At 40.2% G+C, this 19,495-nt stretch overlaps 1 protein-coding gene across 2 annotated transcripts in view; it reads left to right on the forward strand.

Annotated features, from left to right (window-relative positions):
• Positions 1-19,495, forward strand: part of grm1a (glutamate receptor, metabotropic 1a) — an 81,317-nt gene that overhangs the window by 53,862 nt on the left and 7,960 nt on the right. For both annotated transcript variants that reach the window (XM_061900572.1, XM_061900573.1), the window contains exons 5-8: positions 3,981-4,227; positions 4,639-4,807; positions 12,190-12,316; positions 13,911-14,847. In XM_061900572.1, the coding sequence (XP_061756556.1) occupies positions 3,981-4,227; positions 4,639-4,807; positions 12,190-12,316; positions 13,911-14,847 (1,480 nt within the window). The remainder of the gene's footprint in view (positions 1-3,980; positions 4,228-4,638; positions 4,808-12,189; positions 12,317-13,910; positions 14,848-19,495) is intronic.

A 19,495-nucleotide genomic window follows, 5' to 3' on the forward strand; every position in this document is an offset into this window, starting at 1 on the left:
AGACTGCATCAGTTAGACACTGTGAGATTAAGAATTGCACTAAAGCTTTTCTCACCTTACACTGTTTGAGCACACGCACCACTGAACAACTTCACTAAGATTGCACCTTTTGTTTTCTGCAGCGAATGTGCATGCAGGTTTCTAAAACCTCTAAGGTCGAACACAATCCCTTTTGTGATGCTGGTCCACATCCAAACTATTGCCAGCCTAAACTTTAAACAATGTTCTAATTAACATTTTAACAGTAATTCAAGTTAACCATCCATCCATCCATGTTCTACTGCTTGTCCCCCATTTAAAATATAATTAGCTAAATTGGAAACACTTTTGGGTTTTTTAAAAACTTGCTTAAAATAAAAATGTTTTAATAATAATAATAATAATAATAATAACAATGGATTAGATTTATATCGCGCTTTTCTATTGTTAGATACTCAAAGCGCTCATAGATAAGTGGGAACCCATCATTCATTCACACCTGGTGGTGGTAAGCTACATCTGTAGCCACAGCTGCTCTGGGGTAGACTGACGGAAACGTGGCTGCCAGTTTGCGCCTGCGGCCCCTCCGACCACCATTCATCATTCATTCACCAGTGTGAGCGACACCGGGGGCAAGGGTGAAGTGTCCTGCCCAAGGACACAATGGCAGCGATTTGGATGTCAGTAGGTGGGAAGCGAACCTGCAACCCTCAGGTTTCTGGCACGGCCGCTCTACCCACTACGCCAGGGGTCGGGAACCTTTTTGGCTGAGAGAGCCATGAAAGCCAAATATTTCAAAATGTATTTCAGTGAGAGCCATATCATAGTTTTTAACACTGAATACAACTAAATGTGTGCATTTTTAAGTAAGACCAACATTTTTTGAGTATAGCAAGTCTTTTATTCTTTTTAATAACATTGTTATTCTGAAGCTAACCAATAATAAATAAAATGTCATGTCTGTTGATCATGTTTTTGTTTGGCCATGTGCTGTTTGTCCTTTGGACTCTTTAAGTTCTGTTTTTTTTCCACTCCTTTGTCTGGTTTCCTTGGTTACTCATTTTGTCCACCTGTCTCTGGTGGACAAAATGCCCGCTCACCTGCTTCCCGAGCACTAGTCAGAGGCAGTATTTAGGGTCGTCTTTGCCAGTCAGTCGCCCTGGCGTCAGTGTGATCTTTTCTTGCTCTGTGCTGACTTGTTTCATGCCTTCCCATAGTTTCCTGCTTCATGCCATGCCAAGTAAGTTTTGTTTGATTTATGTTCATAGTCTGTTTATGCGTTAGCTTTGTTCCTTAGCCCAAGTTGTGCCTCCGCTGTGAGCGATTTGTGTTTGTATCTTGTTTTAGTTTAAATTAAATCATGTTTTTACCTAAATGCCATGTCCCGAGTAGTCCGTCTGCCTTCCTGAGGGAACGACCCTGCAGCAAGCTGCGACCCCCCCATGGTGACATAAAATACTTCTTACCATTAATGCGACTTCTTGAACAGGTGCGGTAGAAAACGGATGGATAGATTTAAATGCATGAGAATGTTTTATGTTTTGCACGTTATTTTTAGCACTATGATTACCAGTGAAATTATTCACAATTATGGTGTTAAGCAATGTCAGCTAAGATTTATCTGAGAGCCAGATGCAGTCATCAAAATAGCCACATCTGGCTCTAGAGCCATATGTTCCCTACCCCTGCACTACGCCATGCCGCCCTTAAATTTGGTTTTAAACCAAATTATATATATCAAGAACCCCATGCACCAGCTAGCTTAGCATTACCATTTGTGGTTTAACAGAATGTATACATTTTTCAAATGTATATATTTTTCACAATTACTAATCATATTACCTTTAAATTGTTCGTTGACCTGATTTAAAAATGCTGGTTTAGACTCACTCATGGCTGTTTCATACACAAGTGTACGCCCGGAGCACGTGTACATAGATGAAATCAGTCCCAGAAATGCAATTAACATTTTGCTGTCATGTCGTTGTTACGATAGGCCCGCTATAAAGTCAATAATAGCTGGCATTAGTAGCTAAACTTTGCAAAATCGCTATCGTTAGCCTGCGATGAGGTGGCGACTTGTCCAGGGTGTACGCCGCCTTCCGCCCGATTGTAGCTGAGATAGGCACCAGCGCCCCCCGTGACCCCAAAGGGAATAAGCGGTAGAAAATGGATGGATGGCTATCATTAGCTGACAACAAACATGTTACATAACGATACGTGTGTGTATGTTACAATTTGGAGGAGATATTAATGAGTTACAATGCAAAATAAAATTTGTAGCATTTTTAAATCAGAATCAGAAATACTTTATTAATCCTTGAGATTTTCAGCATAATCCCATTCAAAATTAGACAAACATTCCAGGGAGACAGAACAGGATTGCTGACGGGTCTGCCAACATCCGGCGCCCCTTACAAAAAATGTGAGATACAGGTAAACAATATGGGTCAATGTCAACAATCTCACAACAACAAGTGCAACATGTTATTCACGACATTTGTGGTTCCCTTGTAGTCATTTGTAAGCAACAGCTAAAAAATCTTAGCATACGAGGGCCATTTTGATATTTTGTAAAAATGTGAATTTAGCATAAATATACTAAGTCGCTGTATATTAAACAGCCTGCGTGTCAACTTTGTATCAATGGGGGCAAAACCTGTTATTGTTAGTCAATATTATTAGTGTTATAATCAAAGTCTTGGCACTCACAGCTTTCTTTGACCGCAGGCCGGCTTATTTAAATTATAAGTATAACACAGATCCCGGCTGGGAATCTTTGTTTGGGCATCTGGTTCTGCGAAATAATACGCAGCCAGTTGGACTAATTTGTTACACACCATAACCAAGACAATATACAAAAACTGGCAAGATACTGACAATAAATTTTATCAATATTAATTGTAAAAAAGTGAGGCATACAAAAAACAAGGTACTGCTGGTTTTTTTGGTTTTTTTTTTTAGAATGTCCAAGAAAAATCAAGTTGCTACTTACACATGCCCCCTGGGCTGTACTTGGGACTTCCCTGTCCTAAAGTGATCACAACTACAAACAACAACTGTTATGTTTTAATAATGTAATGTAAAATATGTAAATAGTGGCTAATATTATGTATGTTCTCCTTATTTTTGTGCTCTACTATTAACACCCCCTTTTGAGGCTGTTCCTCATTTTGGAGTGGTTGTAAACTACACCAGAGGTTCTTAAACTTTTTGACCTCAGGCCCAACTATTCTTCTACAGAGGGGCCGGGGCCCACTCAAATATTAACAGTAATCTTACTCATGTTTTTAATCACATTCATTAATTACAAGCGGTAGAAAATGGATGGATATTTAACCTACTTACAGTTAACAACCTTGTCAAATGATATGAAACCATGTGTTAATCACAAATATTAATTATTTAACACAAACACCTTAGGCTTCGATCAGGCTGATTAGAAAAATAGGTACTAACCAAATATACTGCAAAAGAAGATACTCATAAATAACTCCTGAAAAATGAATTTACATACAGTTATGTTGTACTAAAAATAAATGAACTAAATTTTAAAAGGAATATGTTTCTTAGATAAACTTTCAGTAAAAGTAAAAGTGCAAATGAAAATACATCTTCACCACTTTAGTCATAATTTTTGCGCCTAAGAAACTTCTCTATGACTTTGATTCCAGACTTATTTTGTTTGTTTGAGATTGTCTTCATTGCTACAGGTGGTGGAATAGTATATTGCAATCACAGCTGAGAAACAGATATTTTTGGCGGCCCTCCACAGGGTACTCACTGCCCAACAATGGGCCCTGTGGTTAAGAAACACTGAACTAGACCACTAAAAAACGTCAAAAAGCAAAGAAACAAGTAAATCCTTTGACGCTAAACTTTTGGTTGATTGAGTTATTCGACTTTAGAGGTTCCAGTGTTTTTGTTGGTACAAAAATAAACCAATCCGAAATGTTACCGCACAAATGATTCTCTTTGCCTATACTTTCGTTCCCAATCAGGAAATGAGAGTCTGCACGAAAACTACATACAGGACAGCAAGATGGGCTTTGTCATCAATGCCATCTACGCCATGGCCCACGGCCTCCATGACATGCACAGTGAGCTTTGTCCCAGCCAGACGGGACTCTGCGAGGCTATGGACCCCATCGACGGCAGCAAGCTTCTCGACTACCTGCTTAAGACGTCCTTCAGAGGCGTCTCGGGAGAGGATATCTACTTTGACGAAAACGGAGACACCCCTGGAAGGTAGGAAGGAAGGTTTTACATAAATTGTGACTTTACGCTCCTCTCCTGTCCGCACACGTGTGCAGCGGTCGTGAGCCTGGAAGGCTGTAATTAGTTTGGACTGGAACAGATTCAGCGGATTGTCCACGGAGGGAGACGGCTTTCATCTCTCCTCAGTCCGACAGACAGCGTTTGACAGTCAAAATGCTCCGCCGTGTCATTCCTTTTGTCAGCTTCAGCATTTTGGCTGAAATGAGCCCACGTCATGCTACTGGCATGCCTCTGCGGCACTATGCCCACGGGAGCTGCAGGGGTCTATTTAAGTGGCTCCAGATAAGGAAGGTGTATTGCTATGGTGTGGAATTTGTTATCAATAAATTACCTGTCTTTCATGGCTGCCTCTATCGTACTCTCCTTCCTCCCGACTTCTAGGTATGACATCATGAATCTACAGAATGTGGATGACGCCCGCTATGACTACATCAATGTCGGCTCCTGGCATGAGGGCATCCTGAACATGGATGACAGCAAGCTGTGGATGAACAGCAGCGACATGGTGCGATCCGTCTGCAGCGACCCCTGTTCCAAAGGACAAATAAAGGTATACATTATTTCACTTAACTCTCCTAGTAAAGGCTGAATGAAGCCCACAATCTGAAAAATCAATGGCTAATAATACTGCTGGATTTGCAGTGCCACCGTGAGAATTGTCTTGAAAATTCCACGTTTAACCACCAATGTACACCCCGCTGATATTGTTTCCACTGTTTGAATGTGATGTGCCACTTTCGTTCTCCTTGGTATTTATCCAAAGCATCCTTGGCTGGTACTTTGACTCTTATACTTTATCTTGGAATAATGCTACACAAATTTTTGATATCTAGTACAAGAATGCATTTTTGGTTGGTCTCAGAATTCTATTTACTCTACAGTATTCCCTCAAATCTTACTCAAAGAGACACAAATTCATCACGGAATGTGTCATTGAACCTCAATAATAGAGATGATCAATTCCTGAATCACCTAGTTTAATAGCCGAATCTTCAAACTAAATCTTAGTCCATATGATTTAGTTCACCAAATCTATATACTTTATCACTAAATGTATATACTTTATCTTGGAATAATGCTACACAAATGTATGATATCTAGTACAAGAATGCACTTTTGGTTGGTCTCAGAGTCTGATTTACTGTACAGTATTCCGTCAAATCTTACTCAAAGAGAGACTAATTCATCACGGAATGTGTCATTGAACCTCAATAATAGAGCTAATCAATTCCTGAATCAACTAGGTTAGGAGCCAAATTTTCAAACGAAATCAGAAAGCATCAGTTTATGATTGGTTCATTGACTCGAGTCAGCATACTCACTGTTAATGCAGGCAGTGCCACGAGATGGTGGTATCTATTTTTACTATGAGTAATACTCAAGATGGATGTTAATAGGTTAATTAAACCATATACAGTGTTACTGGTACCTCATGATATGATGTAACAATTCTATTTTTAACAAACTTTTTGCCAAACCTTTCCACCGTTTTTTGTACGCCATCTGGGTTATCGTACGGGCAAACATTGCGCGTAACAAACTACTTGATTTCGCGTCATTCCACAGAATCAAGTGCCCAACAAAGAATCCCAAGCTTTGGAAACTCAGTCTTAGTCTCTGTTTTTTTAGTTGTGTATTTCTTTAATAAGACTGCAAAATGAGCCACCAGGGGGCCAAAGAAAGTTTGATAAAAAGGTTGAGAAACGCTATTTAAAGGAGCCATATATTTTTTTTACTTTTGTGGCTGTGTTTAGAAGTGGCTGGTTACATCAGCCCTGCTCTTTTAATGTATTTAAAGACCTACTGAAATTAGATTTTCTCATTTAAACAGGGATAGCAGATCCATTCTTTGTGTCACACTTGATCATTTCGCAATATTGCCATATTTTTGCTGAAAGGATTTAGTAGACAACATTGACGATAAAGTTCGCAACTTTTGGTCGCTAATAAAAAAGCCTTGCCTTTACCGGAAGTATGTGCGCGTGACGTCGCCGGTGTGAGGGCTCCTCACATCCTCACATTGTTTATAATGTAAGTCACCAGCAGTAAGAGCAATTTGGACCGAGAAAGCGACAATTTTCCCATTAATTTGAGCGAGGATGAAAGATTTGTGGATGAAGATATTAATAGTGAAGAACTAGACAAATAAATAAATAAAATAAAAAGCGATGGCCACGGGCGGGGGCGGTGTGAGCGTTTAAGATGTAATTAGACACATTTACTAGGATAATTCTGGAAGATCCCTTATCTGCTTATTGTTTTAATAGTGTTTTAGTGACATTGTAAAGACATATCTCAAAGTCGGATAGCTGCGGTGAACACGCCAGTGTCTCATAGAGAAGCCGAGGAGACAAGCTCAGAGCTGCCTTTTTTGACAGCTACTGCAGGAGGACGCATAATCCACTGATGTCTCCGGTAAGATATATATCACAATTTTCCCATCCAAAAACATTAAAGCTTCACAACAAACAAAGAAACACCGGCTGTATCTTGGTGCTAAAGACAGCTGCAATATACCGCTTTCCACCAACAGCATTGTTCTTTATGGTCTCCATTATTAATTGAACAAATTGCAAAAGATTCAGCAACACTGATGTCCAAATTACTGTGTAATTATGCGATGAAAAGAGACGACTTTTAGCCTTAAGTGGTGCTGAGCTAATATATCCCTTCCAACCAATAACGTCACAAATACACGTCATCATACGCGTCATCATTCCGCGACGTTTTCAACAAGAAACTCTTTGGGAAATTTAAAATTGTAATTTAGTAAACTAAAAAGGCCATATTGGCATGTATTGCAATGTTAATATTTCATCATTGCTATATAAACTATCAGACTGTGTGGTCGGTAGTAGTGGGTTTCAGTAGGCCTTTAATGTCTTTTGTGTTCTTTGAAGTTTCCCTCTTCCCCAGTGTTTACCTGTTTCTCACCTTTTTTGTAAGGGGTCCCAGAAGCTGGCAGACCTGTCAGCGATCCTGATAACTGATAACAGTAGTTCAGCCGGTAAATGATCATTTCAAAATTTCATTTACAGCTCCAAAATGTCATTATGGTTTTCATTTCGATGTCCCGCTCTCTACCGTTTGACCAATTAGAAAGTTAGTGAGTGGGTTACATCCAGGTTGCCAGTTACGCTCCGTCATCTTCGTCTAGCTACTGACACTGGTAAAGCTACTAAACATGTCAGACCTTGGTAAATACACAAAGTGTCGTTACGATTCTCAACTCATTCATGACAAAGCCAGGAACAAAACCAGAATTTGTATGGGGGATGCCTTTAAAAGACGGAAACGATTGTTGGCGTAGAAGGTTTTTTCATCTGACGCCAAATTTGCTAATTTCCTTGTTGAAAGGTAAGTTAGGCATTTACGTTTTGTTATTACTTGTAATAAATGGAAATGGACATTTCATATATAAACTATGTTGTCCAATACAGTATATGATCTTGTCTAACAAAGCTAGTATGTTTGTGCAACGAATGCTTAGCATGCTAGCCTGTTCAATGACACATTGACATACTGTGGGGCAAAAAAGTATTTAGTCAGCCACCGATTGTGCAAGTTTTCCCCTTTAAGATGATGACAGAGGTCTGTAATTTTCCTCATAGGTACACATCAACTGTGAGAGACAGAATGTGAAAAAAAAAATCCAGGAATTCACATTGTAGGAATTTTAAAGAATTTATTTGTAAACTATGGTGGAAAATGAGTATTTGGTCAACCTTTTAAAGCTCTCACTGACGGAAGGAGGTTTTGGCTCAAAATCTCACGATACATGGTCCCATTCATTCTTTCCTTAACACGGATCAATCGTCCTGTCCATTTAGTAGAAAAACAGCCCCAAAGCATGATATTTTTAATTTTCCTGAAGGAACTCCCCAGAAGGATCAATAAAGTACTATCTATCTATCTATTTCTACCCCCATGCTTCACAGTAGGTATGGTGTTCTTGGGATGCAACTCAGTATTCTTCGTCCTCCAAACACGACGAGTTGAGTTTATACCAAAAAGTTATATTTTGGTTTTATCTGACCACATGACATTCTCCCTATCCTCTGCTGTATCATCCATGTATCCATTTTGGTATAAACCCAACTCGTCGTGTTTGGAGAAGAAGAATACTGAATTGCATCCCAAGAACACCATACCTACTGTGAAGCATGGGGGTGGAAACAGCATGCTTTGGGGCTGTTTTTCTGCTAAGGGGACAAGACGATTGATCCGTGTTAAGGAAAGAATGAATGGGGCCATGTATTGTGATATTTTGAGCCAAAACCTCCTTCCATCAGTAAGAGCTTTGACTGGTTAACCAAATACTTATTTTCCATCATAATTTACAAATAAATTCTTTAAAATTCCTACAATGTGAATTCCTGGATTTTTTTATTCACATTCCGTCTCTCACAGTTGAAGTGTACCTATGATGAAAATTACAGACCTCTGTCATCATTTTAAGTGGGAGAACTTGCACAATCGGTGGCTGACTAAATAATTTTTTGCCCCACTGTATAGGCTAATAGGGGAAATACACGCCCGTTAGCTTGTATGTCGATGTGTAATTGAACTGACAGGGCAAAATAGGTTTTCGACAAATAAAACCAATGTGGATATAGGTAGTGTCGATGCCTATTTCCTTCTCAGTATGCTGATACGCTGATTAAATGGGTTCCAATATTAGCACGGCTATCATGGCAATGTGAAACGTATGGAGACAACCAAATGACATTATAAAATAATTCCTCATCGTATTTGCATATTGTGGAATATATTTACCAAGTTATATGGCAATCTGAAACGTTTGAAACCGTAGCCTGTAGGCATACCTTGGTAAAATGTCTCCTCTAAGCATAGACTGAATATACGTCCTCTTTTCCCCGGACATGTCCTCTTCTGCTGGATTGTCTGGGGTGTCCGGGCGGGGTTTCTTAAATGCCTTGAATGTCTGCCGTTTTGTGTGAAGGTTGCATGTATATTCAATGTATGTACAGAGTGAAGAGGGGTTAAAAACAAAACAAATTGTGAAGGTGCGCGCATGCAGCAACATTCGTGAGGGAGGGGCAGAGACAGAGAGACCGAGGTACAGGATCGATGGTCAATCAAGGCATACTTGGTCAACAGCCATACAGGTCACACTAAGGGTGGCCGTATAAACAAATTTAACACTGTTACAAATATGTGCCACACTGTGAACCCACACCAAATAAGAATACAAACACATTTCGGAAGAACATCCGCACTGTAACACGACATGAACACAACAGAACCAATACATAGAACCCCTTGCAGCACTGACTCTTTCGGGATGCTACAATTTACACCCCGCGCTACCACACCTCCTCACCTCAACCCCGATTACGTCACATGAAATATTCCACTTTGATAAATATTTTTGGTGGAAGATTTTGCATATTTAGTGTTTGCCATTTATAATATAGTTTTGTTTGACAAAAAGGGCGGAAAACAAACAAAAAAAAAACAACATGAAAAAAACTAAAACATTTTGAAATGAGGAATAGATCTGAAGTTGATGTAGACTCCAGAGATTTAAGCGTTAAATATAAAATGTATGTATGTCCTGGCACACCATTATCATCATTTCATGACCGAAGCAAAACACCGTTTACACTTTTATACTGAAATAAAAACACCTACAACTTATTAAATAAAAACATAGAAAAAACTACCAGCAGCAGTAAAGTTTAGATCCATGAAGGAAAGAAGAAAGTGAATAAATGTTTATAACTGAATACATTAACATATGCATACAAATGTGTCTTCTTTTTACGTTATTTATTTTAATGAATTAAATAACGTTTATGACAACCTTTTTTCCAAAACACAATATGTAATGTGAGATATAATAGGACAATGCATACGTTTATAATTTTTTTTCAAAACGCTTACAATTTTTTTACTGTGGGACCCCATTTTTATGATTTGATGGGGTCCTAGCGCCAACACTGCTGTCATGAGAGGAGAAAAAATGCTTTATTTAAATAAAAATATTATTTATAAAGCAAGTTCAAGTATCATTGGCAAATTTTCACCTAGCCTTGGCGTGCTGCCCGCCTTGGCACGCATATATGCGTCCTCTTTTTGGGATTGCAGAATATGGTCAGCCTATCTAAGCATGCTCTACTTATTTTCACCAGTATAACCATTGCTAGCATTGGTTGTATTTCGTTTTTGTCTTTGTTTTCTGATAGAACTGACAATAACCATATGATTGCCATTTGTTGTGATGTTGTATGCAGACATGAAGTACTTCTTCTTAAAAATAGCCTAATTTCTGTATAAAATCCATCCATTTTCTACCGCTTATTCCCTTTCGGGGTCGCGGGGGGCGCTGGCCCCTATCTCAGCTACAAGCGGGCGGAAGGCGGGGTACACCCTGGACAAGTCGCCACCTCATCGCAGGGCCAACACAGATAGACAGAAAACATTCACACTCAGATTCACACACTAGGGCCAATTTAGTGTTGCCAATCAACCTATCCCCAGGTGCATGTCTTTGGAAGTGGGAGGAAGCCGGAGTACCCGGAGGGAACCCACGCATTCACGGGGAGAAAATGCAAACTCCACACAGAAAGATCCCGAGCCTGGATTTGAACCCAGGACTGCAGGACCTTCGTATTGTGAGGCAGACGCACTAACCCCTCTGCCACCGTGAAGCCCTCTGTATAAAATGTGTTGGTTAAAGATTTCTTATTGACAAAATCCTTGTCTTTTTTGATTTTATGGTCCCAGCACCTCAACCCTTAGTAAGAAGCAGTGGAAGTTTGAAGTTCTTTGGAGTAGCCCAGTTGATCGAGCTGGATTCGGCTGCGTATCTGGCAACCTCAGTCAGGGAGGGGGCGGGGGTGACTACAGAATTTTGACCATGATTGCAGTATCATTTCTGGACATTTTTTTTTTTACATATGGCTCCTTTAACTGTGCAAATAACTCGTAGCAAAGTACTAAGGTGGTATCCGCGAGGCTCTTCTCTCCTTTTCCCTCTCTGCTCATCTTTAGCCAGGAAGGGTTTACAATAGCAGTAAAAGTGATGTTAAAAGGAGGAGGGGTTACCCACATCTGCCGTCCTCTGCAAGGGTTCTCATTGCCATCCCACTGGGTTAAGTTTTTCCGTGCCCTGATGTGGTATCTGAACCTAAGATGTCGTTGTGGCTTGTGCAGCCCTTTGAGACACTTGTGATTTAGGGCTATATAAATAAACATTGATTGATTGACTGACATGTTCACTTATCCCTTTCATTTGTAATTTATATACATTTCAAATTGTTTTCTACATTATGCAACTATAATTGTTCTCTATAAAAAGGACAGTAGTGTTTATGTTTTTGGTTGTCTGGAACGAATTAATTGAGTTTGAGTTGTTCATCAGAAAAAATGTTTTCGTTTTATTTTGTCTGATCTTTTGGAACAATTACATAAGAAAACCGAGGCACGGTACTGCAACCTATATTCTATTGTAATGTACTGTACATATTTGTCGTGGATAAATTCTACAACATATATCATTTAATATTATCACAAAAATGCATTATTGCAATTATAGAGTCTCACGTTGCTACTCCCTGCAGTTGAGTAAATATTTGTGTGGCGGAGTGCAGTGAAAATAATTTTTGGAGGAAATGCCCAGATTTTCTTAACCTAATGCTGATTTTTTGCAGTCAAGCTTTACGCTAAGTTGCTCTGAGGGAGGATGCATCCTTTCCTCCGGCTGCCCCCCATTCCTCACTTTCTTTCCTGACCCACTTATCACCCAGCTTTACATGTCACAGCGCCGCTATCAGCCTCTGAGGATGCAGAATGTAAAAAGCTGCCGCTCTTGTTCTATAAACATGCTGGATGGGGACGGAGGGGGTTTGGCGAAACCTCGTCAACTTGATGAATTAGCCTGCTTGACCCAACTGTTTTGTGTCGCAGGTGATCAGGAAAGGTGAGGTGAGCTGCTGCTGGATCTGCACCACTTGCAAAGAGAATGAGATTGTCCAGGATGAATTCACCTGCAAGGCCTGCGACTTGGGATGGTGGCCCGATGATGACTTGGCAGGTAGGAAGGACTAAAGTTAGCGCTTTGTCCTCTTTCTTTAAAATACATCACCTTCAGAACAGAGACATTCTCTGCCCTTCCTGCTCTTTGCCTTAATGTGACCATCACTTGTTTTGACAGCAATGTATTGAGCTGAGCTCTCAATTCCCAAGAGTAAAATGCTATTTTTATGTGTCACTGGTCAATCACTCACATTACATTTTGCTGTCTGCCTTCTGCAGTTGGTGTGTGCATTCCAATGAAGTCAAAAGTTCACACAATGTTATTGTGCATCAAAGCTTTTTTTCTTCCTAGACATTCACTTACGACTCACTATATTGTCTGTCACAAAATATTGGCCTTTTTCCCCTTTTAGAAGATAAATTGTGACAGACAAGCCAATAATGTTGTGGCATTGCTTGTCTGAAACTCACCGCTCTTACTAATCAATCAGATTGCTCTAATGTTATTCAAATACGTTTTACAGCCCATAGGGGCTTGGTACACACATATTGTCAAGGATTCAAGGAACTTTTTTATTCCATCATATATGAGACTGCACAAGATTTAGTCCCTGATGTCCAGATTTATCCCAATGTGTCCGTATCACAGTGAATGGAGTAGGATAGAAATTGAGTCAGTTCTAGTTAGCATAGGTTAAATAGAAAATAATAAATAAAACAACGGAAAATATCGTGGACCTGTAGTGCAAATATAATTTAAAAACAATGAAAGCGTAGCAAACTAAATAAAAGACCAGTTCAGCGCCGGGTCGTGGCCAGTTATGCAAATGAGACAATGACTTTGACTTCCCTGGAGAATTTAGGAGAATAATCTTCATAATATCATAGCCTTTTATTGATTAGCAGAGAGAGACTACCGTACATGTACCCTATTTTTCTGACTATAAGTCGCAGTTTTTTTCATACTTTGGCCGGGGGTGCGACTTATGCTCAGGAGCGACTTATGTTTGAAATTATTATCCACATTACTGTAAAATATCAAATAATATTATTTAGCTCATTCACGTAAGCGACTAGACGTATAAGATTTCATCGGATTTAGCGATTAGGAGTGAGAGATTGTTTGGTAAACGTATAGCATGTTATATGTGTTATAGTTATTGAATGACTCTTACCATAATATGTTACGTTAACATACCAGGCACCTTCTCAGTTGGTTATTTATGCATCATACAACGTACACTTATTCAGCCTGTTGTTCACTATTCTTTATTTATTTTAAATTGCCTTTCAAATGTCTATTCTTGGTGTTGGTTTTAACAAACACATTTCCACAAAATATGCGACTTATACTCCAGTGCGACTTATATGTTTTTTTCCTTCTTTATTATGCATTTTCGGCAAGTGCGACTTATACTCTGGAGCGACTTATACTCCAAAAAATACGGTATACTGACTTCAATGCATTTTAGAAGAGTAATCATTTCCACAAACTGTCTTGCATTATATACAATATGGCATTGGTTTTTGGATATGTGTTTGCTCAAAGGGATCTTGCAAGAGTTGCTCCTCACATTGCTGCCTTTGTGTCCTAATCTATCTTTGGTGTCTTATCTCCTGCCTACTCACACCTTTTCTTCTTGTGCAAACAGGCTGCCAGCCTCTGCCTCTCAAGTATCTCGACTGGGCAGATGTGGAATCCATTGTCGCCGTGGTGTTCTCCTGCGTGGGCATCCTCATCACCTCCTTTGTCACCTTCATCTTCATCCAGTACCGCGACACTCCCGTGGTGAAGTCGTCCAGCCGGGAGCTCTGCTACATCATCCTGGCGGGCATATTCTTGGGCTACATATGTCCGTTCACCTTGATTGCCCGGCCCACCGTGGCGTCTTGTTACATGCAGCGCCTCCTTGTGGGTTTGTCATCAGCAATGTGCTACTCGGCGCTGGTGACCAAGACCAATCGCATTGCTCGCATCCTGGCAGGCAGCAAGAAGAAGATCTGCACCCGGAAGCCACGCTTCATGAGCGCCTGGGCACAGGTAATCATCGCCTTCATGCTGATCAGTGTCCAGCTCATTCTGGAGATCACGCTCATTATTCTGGAGCCGCCTGAACCCGTCAAGTCATACCCCAGCATACGTGAGGTCTACCTCATCTGCAATACCAGCAACATTGGCATGGTAGCACCACTGGGCTACAACAGCCTACTCATCATGAGCTGCACCTATTACGCCTTCAAGACGCGGAACGTCCCAGCCAATTTTAACGAAGCTAAATATATTGCCTTCACTATGTACACAACCTGCATCATCTGGCTAGCCTTTGTACCCATCTACTTTGGCTCCAACTACAAGATCATCACCACCTCCTTTTCAGTCAGCCTCAGCGTCACCGTGGCACTAGGCTGCATGTTCACTCCCAAGATGTACATTATTATTGCCAAGCCGGAGAGGAACGTCCGAAGCGCCTTCACCACCTCTGACGTGGTTCGAATGCACGTCGGCGACGGGAAGTCTGCTGCAGCCTGCGGCACCAACAGCTTCCTCAATATGTTCCGCAAGAAGAAGCCTGGATCTGGCAACGCAAAGTGAGTCTATGTTTACGTTGTTTAACTACATGTTGCTACCGAAAACTCAAATGATGCAGGAGAAGACCTTTAAACCTTTAAACAATCCATTGATCTAAATTAAACACTAACGTTCCTATTGGTAGCATATGCTAGCTCAGGCCTGGGCAATTATGTTGACTCGGGGGGCCTGTATATCAATTTTTAGAAACGGTCACACAAAACCTTACAATAATGTCTGATTGACAGCTAAAAACTTTATGACAGACCGCCTTAAAAACGGTATGGAATTAAAATTGTTTTTACTGAATGAAACACCCACAATGTACATGAAAATAAAGAATGTGGGATTTACGATATTCTGAGAGAATTGATACTAGGTGAAGTACCCACTGAGCTATACCAGTGCACCAGTGCGGTTGTAACCCACTTAATGGTTCAAAAGTAATTTTCTTTTCATTTTCCTCTTTTTATAGTTTATTTTATTTTTTAACTTGGTACCCTAGCTGGCCCGGACACGGAAAGGATTGATGGATTGATGTGTCTGTGATGTGATGAAATTCTGCAACCTGAAAAACTTAATGCCCCTGTAAGACCCTGCATATGGATCCTAAAAAAAAGACAGAAATGTTGCAATGAATTAAAGAAACACTCTAAAATGTAATGATGACTGATTTAGGCATCGTCCTGCAAAATAATGAATGAAAGTGGTGCTATACCAGTGCACCATGTATACGGGGCACTACGGTGGAACAGGGGTTAGTGCATCTGCCTCACAATAGGTCCTGAGCAGTCCTGGGTTCAATCCCGGGTTCGGGATCTTTCTGTGTGGAGTTTGCATGTTCTCCCCGTGACTGCGTGGGATCCCTCCGGGTACTCCTGCTTACTCCCACCTCCAAAGACATGCACCTGGGGATAGGTTGATTGGCAACACTAAATTGGACATAGTGTGTGAATGTGAGTGTGAATGTTGTCTGTCTATATGGTTGGTCCTGCGATGAGGTGGCGACTTGTCCAGGGTGTACGCCGCCTACCGCCCGATTGCAGCTGAGATAGGCTCCAGCAACCCCCGTGACCCCAAAAGGGACAAGCGGTAGAAAATGGATGGATGAATGGATGGATTTACAGTATTAACTATTAATGATAAAACGCTGAAAATTGACAACATATGAACGTCACACCCCCTCCCGATCGACATATTTTACAATCAAGCGAAACGCAACAAAACACCCTTCACGCTGCCTCTGCTCCTCCGACGCCAATTTCCTCTCCCCACCACTGAGAACCAAGCTCCGGACTTTGGGTGATAGAGCCTTCTCCATCGCTGCTCCCACCCTCTGAAACTCTTTCTCCAAACCCATCCGTAACTGTATAGACCTTCCTACCCTCAAAAGCCTTCTCAAAACACACCGTTTCAGATCTGGTTTTAACCTTTGACTTTTTACACAGTACTGCTTTTACATTTCCTGTATTTTGTATTATTACTTTGAACTGTTTTATATTTACATTTTTATCCCGTAAAGCGTCTTTGAGTACTCTGAAAACACTATACCAAATAAAATGTATTATTATTATTATTATTGTAAAAATGCAACAAACAGAGTGAAATATGAATGCGAAGGGTAAAAAAATAAACCCACCCACAATCTGATATATCACTAAGCTTTAGAACTTTGTTGTAAAAATCTCTGTCTGTCCCTGAAACCCGCATTTCAGGCTGGCCGCTCTGGAAAGACTCTGTGGAAACGCTCCCCACCCACAGTGCTTGGTGCCTCGTCTTAGCTGCTGTGATCTAGATTACCATAGTAACTAATTAGATTACCATAGTAACTAGTACATCATGCAAAAGCGCAGATTTCAACCACTTAAATACTTCGTATCATTCAAGACTTTACAGTCATTTGAAAACATCACTGCACATCATAATGGCAGCTACAGTTTCCATCTTAAAGATCTACAAAATTGATTTGGGCCAGTTTGAGAAGCTTAACGGACCGCATGCGGCCCCCTGGCCTTAATTTGCCCAGGTCTGCCATAAAGCCTAAGACACTAATAGACATAATTGATGTAATGTGCATATGACTGTTTTAAAAGGTCTGATTAGCGCATCATTTGAGTGTTCATGCATGGTGTATGTATGCATGCACTTTTCAGTGTATACCACTTTGCACATTAAAACCCAGTACCTATTAGATGGAGCAAGTAAACACTGATTTATTCACATCACACCCCATTACCAATTACACACACCTATTACGGCGACGCCATGTTGAGCTCTAAATGACACCCTGCATAGTTCACAATGTAAGATACTTAAAGTAAGACTAACTCTTTTGAGATTTACAGCAAATGAGGAGAGGTTGGGTGAAGTAAGGAGTTGGGCAGAGTATGACCTTGATATGTTTTACGTGTTACATGTCTCTCACCCCTTTTTGCTATGCTGTCCCCTTAAATAAGGAGCATATTGGCAAATGTTCATGTATCTGTTTTTCTCTGAATGACGCATTGTCAACAGATACACTTTTCATGTTCTTGTACTGCAAAAACATGAGATAGCAGCTATGAGCTTGTTAGCGTCTTAGCAAGTGGAGCCTTTTAATGGACGAACTTACCTGAATGCATGCATTTCAGAAGTCAACTTAAGTTTTGAGGGACTCTAGAGTAGTAGAAATTGGTGTATGTTCCTTATTTGTGTGTTTTCATCTTATTTGTATACTTTCCAGGATGTTGAAAAATGAGTACCGTATTTTTCGGATTATAAGTCGCTCCGAAATATTAGTCGTACCGGCCGAAAATGCATAATAAAGAAAGAAAAAAACTTATATAAGTCGCACTGGAGTAGAAGGCACATTTTTTGGAGAAATGTATTTGATAAAATCCAACATCAAGAATAGACATTTGAAAGGCAATTCAAGATAATTAAAGGGATAGGTTTATTGGCAACACTAAATTGGCCCTAGTGTGTGAATGTGACTGTGAATGTTGTCTGTCTATCTGTGTTGGCCCTGCAATGAGGTAGCGACTTGTCCAGGGTGTACCCCGCCTTCCGCCCGATTGTAGCTGAGATAGGCGCCAGCGCCCCCCGCGACCCCGAAAGGAAATAAGCGGTAGAAAATGGATGGATGGAAGAATAGTGAACAACAGACTGAATATGAATAAGTGTACGTTACGTGACGCATAAATAGCGAACTGAGAAGGTGCCTGGTATGTTAACGTAACATATTATGGTAAGAGTCATTCAAATAACTATAACATACAGAACATGCTATACGTTTACCAAACAATCTGTCACTCCTAATAGCAAAATCAGATGAAATCTTCTTTGTTGGTGTCGCCTCCGCTTTTCGCCTGTCCTTTACAAGTTTCTCGCTTACTCCAAACTTTCTTTCTGCTGCTTGATTGCCGTTTTCTGCTGAATATTTCACTACTTCCAGCTTGTAATCTGCAGTATATGATTTCCTTTTCGGTGGCATTTTTGTTCAGCCCTTCTCAGTTTTTATTAGTTACCGCCAATGTTGAAATAAATGATCAATTTTCATAGGTGCGGATGTAGTAGCGGGTAGCATCATTTTTTTCACAATTTTTATTGGTTGACGTGTGTGTATGACGATTGCTGATATACGCCTAGTCTCTTACGTGAATGAAAAAAAATATTATATGTTTTACGGTAATGTGTTAATAATTTCACATATAAATCGTTCCAGAGTATAAATCGCACCCCCGGCCAAACTATGAAAAAAACTGTGATTTATAATCCAAAAAATACGGTATGTGAACCGCATTTGTATTACGCAAATTCCTGTTGAAGTTAAAGGGGAACTGCACTTGTTTTGGAATTTTGTCTATCATTTACTATCCTTATGAGAGACAAGAGGACACAAGTTTTTGTTTTATTTGCTTTCTAAATTGTAATAATCTGCTCGTTCGAGGTGGCCAGCAATGCAGCTAATTGGATCAATCCGTTCTGCCTCTAAATCATTATGAAAATGGCCTCAAAAACCACCAACAATACTTCAATTACGTTCCGTAACCTCTATAAAAATCACGCTGTAGTGACATTGTTATTTTAAGAGCAAACACTGAGGAACTATTTTTCTAGCATAGTAACACATAGCCTTGCGACGCCATGCTACGGCATTGGCCGTAATCTAGCTACGGCAAGTGGTAAGCTAATTACTGTCTCAACAGCTGAATCGCTTTTGACTTTACAATGCACAAAGCAAAGCGATATGAATCTGTACTGACTGAAAAACATGAACAATCATATTGCAGTGTCTGTAAAGTCTTAGCCCACAAATTCATTATTTGCTACCATGAATTGATTAACGTGGACCCCGACTTAAATAATTTGAAAAACTTATTCGGGTGTTACCATTTAGTGGTCAATTGTACGGAATATGTACTGTACTGTGCAATTTACGAATAAAAGTCTCAATCAATCAATCAAACACAGCTGGACAGCACATGTACTATAGTTGTAATCATAAGCATGTATCATGATCAATATTATAATGTAGTGACTTACTCGATGGACAGTTGTCCGTTTGGTCCAGCTGGCCGGGAAAGTTTTTTTCCTGTTGATTTTGGGTAGGCACGCCATTTATGTCAGCATAGTTTGGCTCCAAGCTCCACGTTTACGCCATCAAGTCACGCCAACCTCACTCTCTCG

This window comes from Nerophis ophidion, linkage group LG05 (assembly GCF_033978795.1).
Source record: "Nerophis ophidion isolate RoL-2023_Sa linkage group LG05, RoL_Noph_v1.0, whole genome shotgun sequence".
In the NCBI taxonomy this organism is placed as follows: Eukaryota; Metazoa; Chordata; class Actinopteri; order Syngnathiformes; family Syngnathidae; genus Nerophis; species Nerophis ophidion.